This window comes from Mesitornis unicolor, unplaced genomic scaffold, assembly GCF_000695765.1.
Source record: "Mesitornis unicolor isolate BGI_N332 unplaced genomic scaffold, ASM69576v1 scaffold31712, whole genome shotgun sequence".
Classification (NCBI taxonomy): Eukaryota; Metazoa; Chordata; class Aves; order Mesitornithiformes; family Mesitornithidae; genus Mesitornis; species Mesitornis unicolor.
This window is the reverse complement of record NW_010171731.1, coordinates 2777-13138: the sequence shown is the minus strand read 5'-3', so window position 1 is coordinate 13138 and position 10362 is coordinate 2777. Positions and strand designations below refer to the sequence as shown.

Below are 10362 nucleotides of genomic sequence, written 5' to 3'. Positions count from 1 at the left end.
TTCAAACATTAATTATTTTAGAGACATTATTTACAAAACTGTTGCTCTTCTCTCCCTAAACCACAGCCTTCAGAAAGTGAAAAAACAAAACATTTTCCTTTGGAGGCAACACGTGGGAGGTGCGGAGCAGGAAAGGTGGTGGTACTGGGACATTGGGAATAACTTTACATATAGGTCGCTTCCACACTCTGCACGCTGTTTGGCACTGCAAGAACAAAGCGCTAGCCTGCTCCCTTCCTTGTCTGAGGAGGGACTCCATGGTCCAGCAGCACACGTACTGCATCGCAGTGCTCTGCCTCTCTCTCTGCTGCCTTCCTGCCCTCACTTGTGTACTAGCATAAGCTGAGAAAATTAGATGTTTTATTGAATAGTAGCATAAAGCCTGACAAATGTGGCATATATATATATACATATATATAATGTGGAACCATCAAGAGATAGCATGAGACCTGAAACCACTATTAAGAGAACAGAAGTAGCAACCAGTGGAAAGGAGGGGAGTGGATGGGATGGAAGACTAGATGGAGAGAGAAAATTGTGGAAATAGTCAGTGAAGAAGGCGGCACAGCTCTCCTAGGAAACAAGAAGCAGATGAAAAAAGGAGTAAGGAGCACTTATTTTCCTGTCTGGCGTACTTTACTGAAACCAGGACCAGATCTCACATTTGAGAGAATTAGTCAAGACACTCCTGTTACCTTAGCATACTTTGTCTTTGCTTTAATGCGTTCAGCTTGTTCGGATATCTGATTTCTGAGTCCTTTGTGTTGGATAGTGATAAGCTGATCAGCTTTAAGGACTAAGTAGCTTTAGATTCCTAGCATTATTATTCCACTGTGAACAATCACATTTCATAACTCGAAACCATCCTGTTAAGGCATAAAAATTGCTAACATGATTGAGTGAGTTGCAAGAAAGAGCAGGAAAGGATTCCACCTCAAACAAGTTATTTCAGAAAGTGACTGTGCAATTACGTTCCAGTCAGGATTTTCCTTCTTAGTATCCAGGATAGCTGCTCTTCTCCCAGACTGAATGCCTGCTGTGATTTGATTCTTCAGCCCTTTACAGACATGTTGGTAAGTCTCTACATCTCTGATCTAAGCAAAGTTTAATTAGTTTTTGGTTCCTAACCTCTTTGCTGAGCAGAAAAAGTGCATTAGGTTGGTATTGGCCTGGAATAAGGAAATTTAAGAGTCCATAAAGGCTAAATCAATAATCTGAATCGAATACAGAAACCACAGCTTTGACATGGTTTTCATTTTGAAATGAAAGCTTATATTGTAATATATGTATCTTACATATTTAAACATATGGGTTTTTTGCTGACAGAGTCAGTATCACAGTTCATAATCCATCCTTGTCTTTTAACCCTGACTACCACCAAGACAGCACAAGCTTCCCAGTGTGAAGAAGCTTGCAGGCATGTGGGAATTTGGACAGTCTCCGAACCACCTTGCTATGTTCTCATCGGTCCTGCGAGTATGCGCTTGGCCAAAGGCAAAATTTCTGGTGAAGTGGTCAATGGCCTCTCAACATTTTTGATGCTATGTGTTGCTTGAAGCTTGTAGTTATGCTAAAGGCCCTTGGACATAGTTATTCCTTTTTAATATGATATGACTTCTCTCTCTAGAAGATACATTTGTTTTGGTAAATGAACACAGTTTCTGTTACCTCCCTCAGGGGGAATCCTGCAAGGCTCCAGCTTAGATCTTCATTTTATCTTATTTTTAAGTGGTTTGCATGCTTAGTCAATACTCTAGTATCTGTCCTCAGAGGGCATTAATGTTTATTAATAAACTTGATGATACTCAAACAACTTGAATTTGAACATGCAGACACACATCACACTGTTGGCTGTATTGGTGTGAGGCAAAAGCACTGTATTTTGGCAACCATTGAGCAGAGTAAGTGCAACAGCAGAAAAAAAGAATAGGCTGCAGTTTTATTTTCTAGTTGTCAGTAACAAGTCTGACATTCTTTATCTTAATTAATACTCTTTGGTTTATGCTGTTCATTCAAAAAGCATTTGTAAACTTCAGCACTTATGAACAACTTACCTGCACATCAGTTGCACCAAACAGACCCGGGACAGCCAGCCAAGGAATAACACATGCTGCCTCACACACAGCCTATGTATCAATCACCCCCCATCCACTCACGCACAGAATGTTGTCTGTCTGGGTGGCATCTGTGCTGCCTCATTCACAGGCTCCTCTGTGATACAAATGTGCCATTTGGGACAAGCCAGCTGAATACTGCTTTCGGCTGGAGCCTTCATGTAAATGCTCCTATGCCTACAAACTAAATGTAATACGAAGTAATGTCAGCTGAAATATCAGTCGTATATCTCTTTTAATTAAATAAAAACACAGCATAAACGCTGACATCTCAGACATAATAAAGAAAAAGAAAAAACAAAAAGCAACCAAAATATATAATAAACTTCTGTACAAACTAGCCAGCTCAATACTGAATGCAATACCCTCACATATTTTGGATTATCTCTGTCATTGCCTGCTGTTCCCCCAGAAATATCCTGAACAGCAGTTTCATGCTGCCTTTCACATACAGGTTCCTTCACGTGAATGTACAGAAATGAGAAATGTTGCACCTTGTCCATAATAGTCGCTGGTTGTAAATAAGGCATCATCACCCAGAGGTCAGCACAGATGCTCCAGCTGTACCACTCCAGTCTCTGCAGATGAGGCTTTCCCACAGCTCTCTTCTCCATGGAATCTAGCACGTGGTACCCAGACAGCCTAATATTATTCTGATCAACACCAAGTATCACCGGGGGAGCAGTTATTCCATGTGTAGGCACAACAGAGTCTCTAGAGGTGTTGTTTCATCAATACTGTCCTGAAGAGACCACTGCCAGTCAAAGGATAAAGGGGACTACAAACCCATATGCTGGTATAGAATTTACCTAGTTGTTATTCAGAGGTAAGGCCCATGGATACCAGTTGGAGATACTTGATATTTACACAGCTTCTAAAACTAGACCACTTCTGTTTGCTGCTTGAATCTGGAATCACGTTTTAGGCATACATTTTTAAAGTCCGGGGCCAAGTGACCCCATTCGTTATTATCCAGGCAAGACTATAGTGAAAATTGAGGAATGTGATGCATTTACAATTCTGCATTTGCAGCGACACACCACTGCATATGGCAGTAGAATGGTTTTTAGACTTTTTGGAGCTCAGGTGGTTTTTGCTCCTGATACCCATTAAAAGCCTATTTACTGAAACAGCTCATAAGACAAACATCAGACCCACAGATACAACAACTGAAGTGGGAGAGACCCTCTGAACTCCATGAAATATTTACAAAAAATTTTAGGAGCCCTGGGATGAAGTAAAGTACTTTCAAGCACAGACAGAAAACCTAATGGATATAAAATTCCTTCTTTTAGCTTTTGGCAAGATTTGTTTTCACAGACGTAGATATGAGAAAACGTATGAGGTCATCCAGTCTGCCTCCTCCTCTTCCAGGAGAGAAGTGGTCCCTGTGCTGTGTTTTCTAACACTTGGCTCAGCCTAGCTCTGCCTGACTCAGACAACAGAAGCTGAACCCACTTCTTAGGAATCTTCTCAGTTTTTCTTAATATTTCACTTTGTGGAATTTTCCCCAGTATTCCACCCAGAACAATTCAATGCAGGATGTATAAAGACATTTCCATTACATGATTGTTATACTGTGGATTTCATATTTATTCCCATAGACAACGCTAAGTAATTTCTCAGCCAGCATGGTGGTGATGTCTCTCTAACATCTCTCTACAGTCACGCTCCTCACCATTTGGACATGATAGCTGTGGTCTGCTGTGACTGAGCCTTCACAAGCAAATTCTTTCAGATGTTTTCATGTCTGTTCCTTCCTTTCTGTACTCAAGACATCATTATTACACTTGAGGAAAAGGACAAGAAGAAGTGAAGAAAAGTGAAGAGACTAAAATGCCTTTCTTCATGCTACCCCAGCTGTGCAGGCGCAGGAAGATCCATCTAAATATGTCGCCCACACACATCATTTAATTCTTACCAGGATTTATGATAAGGGTATTGTTCAAGATTATGAAGAGAGAGAGTCTTCTTGAAGGATTTTGTTTCCAAGATCTTCTCCCAAGGGATTGTACAAGAAGTGTCACAATCAAACAGTTAGAAAAGAGAACTGAGTTTAAAGGAATCGATTTGTGAACCCCATAGCACTTGTTTTCTCTGCGTATTATCCTTTGTGCTTTAAAAGAGAGAAAAAAGCATACAGAACAGTCATTCCCTCATCAAGGCAGCCTTTCAGATTTGTGAAGCTTTTCCAAAACATACAGACTTCACTGATTGTTTTTATAAAATGGTCCTAAAATGGCCTTCAAACTCAAAGTGGAATATGTACATAGATACCTTAGAATTTAAAAAATATTTACCATTTAAGAAATGCCTGTGATTTTTATTTTTTATATTCTTACTATCTGACCAAATCACGATTTTTTCAGCATTTGAAGTCTCTAACATCTAAAGCAGAACAGTGAACACAGTAACTCACCACAGCTTATTTTACATGTTAAAAATGTCATCAACGGTTGCATACAAACATCTCTCTGAAATAAAGCTCCAAAATGCTCAGAGGTACAAGTCCTACCATAGCCAGACTAAGCTGCTCTTTACACAAGGTTCTCCTGGGGTAAATTCCCATCCCAGAAGCTGCTTACCCTCATGACACTATTCACAGAGTGATCATTATTCTAATTTTACTCCTGAGGATGCGTAGGCAAGTAAGACAAAGACACTGACCTGTGTAAACTTGGAGCATTGCTTTATTAATAGAATAAACTCTTTCTACATTAGGAGAAACTTTTTTCAGGTTAACACTTTCCTGAGCGGACCACATATATTTTAGCACACTGGTACCTTTACCAGAAATTAAGAATGCTTCTTTTTTTATTTTTTCCTTCCACCATTATGAAGTATGGTCATACACAAGTGAACTTCTGCCTATCTGCAGGACTTTCAACAGTAAGAGGTTCTAGCAATAGCTGCATTCCCTACAGAATATATACAGCAACTGGGTCAGCCTGTTTACAAAATAACTTGTGATTATCAAGGCAGTACCTCAGTAGCTATATTATGCCAGAGTATAATTAAAGACAGACACAATTAAAGCACTGTAAAATAAGAAAGCAATGACACTTAATAAAGTCCAGGATTGGGAAAAGGTTAAGGTTTTGACTCTCAGTTAGTCCCGCAGAGACCAACTAACCATGTTTATTCCAATCAGGAATTAAAACATCCATCTAAACATTTGCAAGGACAGTCAGCTTGCACCTTCAGGAAAAGAGTGAATTTTGTAACAGAACACAGCAGAGTCTGAATGGTGAAAAGAATCACTGTAAGGGGAAAGCCAAAAACAAAAATCGAATTGAACGTGGTTGTTTGTACATAAAATGAATACGCCACTATACCAACAGCTGTGCAAACCTGCTCCCATTCTTACCTCTCAGAACATGGCTGAAACTCTTCTTTCCCTCCTAAATGCACATACTGTGCTAATACCTGGCATGATGTTTCAGGATTGACTTCCAATTTGCCTAGACCCTGTGATTTACAAAATGTAGTCTTCTTCAGGCAGTGTCTATTCCTAAATGACAGAGAATGGGTTAGAAAGGAGGTAGGAAAGTGCCTATTTCTATCCCATGGAGGCTGTGGAGAGGGAAAGGCTATACTTTCTGGAACAAAATAGTTAACATTAACACTCCCAGCAAGCACTGGATTATCCTAATACTAGGATGTACTCCAATAATGGCTGAACCATCATTACTTTATGAAGAGGTCTCAGGGGAGGGGAAACAGTCATTTTTTGAAAAGACCTAGTAGTCTTCCACACAGCAAACGTGTACTACAGAAGGATGACCACAAAAAAATAGGCAGAGGAACCTTTCTTGTGCTTATACTGCTCTTTTTAAAAGTTACATTTTTTTCAGTGCATCCACTTTGCTTTTGTAAAGACTGCAAAGAAAAGATGAAAACCAACAATTCACTATCCATTTGTTTCACATCTGCTTACTTCACAGGCACTTCCATCGATTTCTCTCACTTTTTGGATCTGCTACTCTAAGTATCTTCCCAAAGTATGTTCCCAGGGTAATGATTTCATTCTAGAGCAGATTTGCTTTGGCAGGTTGCAAAGGGGATCGTTATAGATGACTACCCAAAGAAGCCCTTTGCTTTCCTGCTCATGACAGGAGCTTCTCAAAACCCATTAATAGCTCAGTGGTTTGGAGTAGACAAGGAAGAACAGATCTGATCCCCAAGCCTAATCATCCAACGTTACACTGCTGAGTCCGTATGTGTGTCTAGTAAGGTGGCACACCGAGATACACAATACCTGTAGCATGCACTGCCCTCAGTAGGCTCTGTAGATCCTTAGTCCTTAAGTAGGCTAAATGTGGATTCAGAAGCATAAGCATGGTGAATCATGCTGTTAAAGTATTTTATATATCATGTATACTTACAACCAGGTTTGCCCACACAAAGTTTAAGGCCCTGCATACTTACTTTACTAGCACATGACCATCATTCATTTTTTGCTGCATGCACACTTTTTTCTCTCTTGCGTGTTTAAACCGGCAAAAGTTTAAGTGTTTCACAGGAACAAAAAAGAAGCTGTTGATTTTTTCATCTTAAATTGCAGGGAAAATATTTTTATTGATCTTTGGTGTAATTTTAGAAGACATCAAGTACTCGCCGACAAAGCTGTTTTAAGTACAGCCACCAGCTGTCCAAAGCTGGAATTCTACTGGAGATTTGGAACTGGTCTTTCTCTCCACCATAGCAAGAAACTGAGCAACTTCACCCTGCACAGCCACAGGCAGAAAAACAGCCTCAGGCAGCAGCAACCTTGCTACTCAGGCAATTCTCTCCCCTACCTGCTACATGGCTCCACGCTACTCTCCTGCCTGAAGAATTCAAAGGAATGAGACAGCTTCCCCTCAGCTGCACACCTGTGTCCCAGGAACCCAGTACTTCTCAGAGGGCCCATCACAGGCATCCTTTGCTTCAGTACCAGACAGGTCACAACACAAAAAACACTAAAATGCCATGGGCACATAAGAGTTGAGCAAAAGTTTTAAGTTACTGGAAGGATTTTAAGTTAGAGTAAGAGAGAAACTTACCACTACAGCACAGAGTAGTTACGTATTTTACTAGCTTCTGTAGCATTTTGTTGACTGTGCTAAGAACATAGGTGCTTCTCCCACAACACTGCAGATCTCCTAAAATCACCTTCTCTTAGCTTAAAATCTAAGTAACACTCAGTAAGGATACCGAACAAGAAGTACACAGCTCACCAGAAACACCTTTAATACAATCAGCATCTCTTCAATTAATAACCTTGGTGAAGTACAGTTGCTGAGCTGCTACAAATTTATGCAAATCCACTGATTTCAATGATCTGACAGAACCCATCAAATACACACATTTCAACAAGCTTGGTTTAGATGCGTCAGTAGGTTCATACTGTTCCTTACATCAGAATGCCTCTGTACACAAAATCAAGCATACCCCAAGCTAACTGTGCAAATACTTTCTGCTCCAGTCATTCCACATTTTTAATAGTTCTCCTTTACTACCTCAAGGGTGTTCCTCTAAGCATACAAGGCCTGGAAATTAAAAGATGCCATTTCAGGGCACACACAGGCAAGATGCACACGTGGCCAGGCACAGCTGCATTCTCTGCTTTCTGTTCCCTGACAGAGACTGACAGGTAAGAATGGTAGATGTATGCAATCGTTATTATTAACAACACTGAAGGAGCCTAGTGATAAAAAACATACTGAACACCAGTAAAACTGTTCATCACCTTATGAAATACTTCATACGTGTCCTCCAGACGATCAAAACAAATTCAAAATCCTTTTATTACAGTAAAATTAAATACTGTAAAAACAGTTTAAGCCTTCATGTTTCAGCCTTTTCTGTTGCAGTATCTAAATATTTAGGGTACAATGAGAGTGCTGTGGGCAGGCAGTGGACCACGAAGTATTGTCCAGTGCAAAATGCAGAACAATAGACTAACAGCAACTGAAAAAACCCACAAAACACTAAAGTTACCTGAAGTGAAACTCATTATAATAGGCAAGATGACAAGCAGCAGCAGGAAACCTTATTTTTTTGTGGCCACATGCAAAACAGTCGATATTAATCCAAGAAAGTAAAACAGACAGTGAAAACCAAAATATTGCCCAGATCCAGAAAAACCTCAAACAGCTACAGGTATTTGCAAGAAAAACACTAAGCATTTATTCTTTTACTGTTGTTTTTACTACCCGGCTAAAAGAAGGCTTTGACAAACTCATGTGCTTCAATATACAGTATATTTAAACTACAGAAATTTAAAACCAATAAAACCACAAAGGCCCAAGTGCACTCCCAAGGTGGACTCCAGTATTTCAATGTGTTTCTTGTGCCCCACACACAGCTCACATGCCAAGCCCTCTCCAGCTGGGAACAGAAACCCTGGGTTACAGCTGTTCTCCATCATTTCCAGAGTAGTTTGTTATCATGTCCAATTGGCACTATTTCTTCTTGAGAGCTCTCTTTCCTTCCCCCTTCTTTGGTTTTTCCTTCCCACGGAGCTTCTTCAGTCGTTTCATCTCCTCTTTAAAGTCCTGATGTTCATCCCTAGATGAGGGAGAAAAGAAAAAAGTTTACTCTATTTCTTGGAATACCTAGATGTAAAAATGTTCTTTGAACTGTATGATAATAAAAAACATGTTTGGTTTCTTTTGTTTGTTTGTTTGTTTTAAAGAATGAAGTCTATGCTGAAACTCCCCATGATGTATTCAGTGTCACTGCTAGCAGTAATTTTGGACTGAATAACATGAAAGATCTCCTCTGCTACTTTCAGAACTAACAAGGTTGCCCTTTTCAGCAACAAATGGTGTGTACATATATATATATATTTCCATTGCAATTATCGATCCACTGTGTTTAAATGAGTGGTAAAATATAAAAATCACCAAGAGACAAGAATGAGAATTTCCCCGTTCTCATCCAGCTCAGTGGTCTAGCAATAGCACATTGTGTTTCCATGCTAGATACTAAGTTCAGGTCATTAGCTTCTAAGAAAACAGGAGCATGCTGAGCAGTAATTACAGTACATGACACAGCTCTCAGGTGACTTCAAGAATGAGTTATGAAGAAAGCATCTGCTACTGGTAGAACCTTAATAGGAGAATAAAACAGGAAGGAGGACAAAGGGGCTGGCAGAGATAATGAATCCTCAGTAACATTCTAACAAACTCTATTTAATCTCTGCCACTGTATTTTTCAGCACAAAGGTATTTTTCAAAAGTCACAACTGCATCCTAAGTGGCCTAAGATTGCTGCACTGCTATTTTTAAATATCTAAAAAAAAATAATAAAAAAAAGCTTACGAGTTATTATCAGGCCCTTTTACTCTACGACTCATTACACATTTCTGACCAGCAAATGTGATCCTCTACAAGCTCTCTGTATGCAGAGCAGCTAGAGAAGGAACTTGAGATTGGGAGGGGAAGGAGAAGAGTAAAGAACATTGTCATGTTTTTGACTATTTCTGTGTCAACAAACAGCAATTCTAGAAGCATTTGCATGCCCACCTGAACCAAAAGCATCCTGGATGCAACTCTTGATGGCTAGTATTGTGATACTAGCAATAGAAATTAATCTGCTTTGACTTTACAGTGTTAGCAGCCTCACTTTTAAGGGATTTCTTTAGTGCTACCTGACAGAAGTCAAAGGACTGCATCTGACTCCCGTTGATGTACTTCAGCAGTGCAGTTTTCCCTACCTGAGAATGTGAAATTCATTTAGAAGTTGGACAGCTGGTCTGGATGAAGCTGGAACTAACAAGGCTCTATAAGCCACATTTGAATTTAATTCATTTACTTCAAAGGATAAAAAGCCCCTCCAGCCTAACACAGACATTCCTTCCCTTCTAAATGTCATTTATTAACTGTTGAATACATGGTAAGACTGTCTTAGTGCAATTTTTGTGTTAAGGTAACATCACCTTTTTGTAGCACATTCATTTGCCATATTCATAACTACAGACCCATCTCTCGCCTATAAAAAAGCTCTCTTCTTTTCCCCACAGAGCTAAAGCAAGAACTATTTCTTAAATAACTGGTTGCCCATAACAACACCTAAAGTCTTTCTCACAAAAGGTTCTAATTATGGTAAAAGTTCCTTATACAGTAGTCATTTTACTCTTCTTGCCCTCAGTGCAACAACTAAGGGCATATTTCCATGTGCACTATGTTTTGAACTAAACCTTTTTCTGTTCTTTTTCTTGAGGAAAAAAAACCTGTAACAAAACTCACAGCCTCCCCTTTTC

At 39.6% G+C, this 10362-nt stretch overlaps 1 protein-coding gene across 1 annotated transcript in view; it reads right to left on the bottom strand.

Moving 5' to 3' along the window:
• Positions 1 to 8560: 8560 nt before the first annotated feature.
• MRPS33 (mitochondrial ribosomal protein S33) overlaps positions 8561 to 10362 on the bottom strand; it is a 2071-nt gene continuing 269 nt past the window's right edge. Inside the window, exon 2 of the mRNA XM_010180128.1 lies at positions 8561 to 8666. Within this exon, the coding sequence (XP_010178430.1) occupies positions 8561 to 8666 (106 nt within the window). The remainder of the gene's footprint in view (positions 8667 to 10362) is intronic.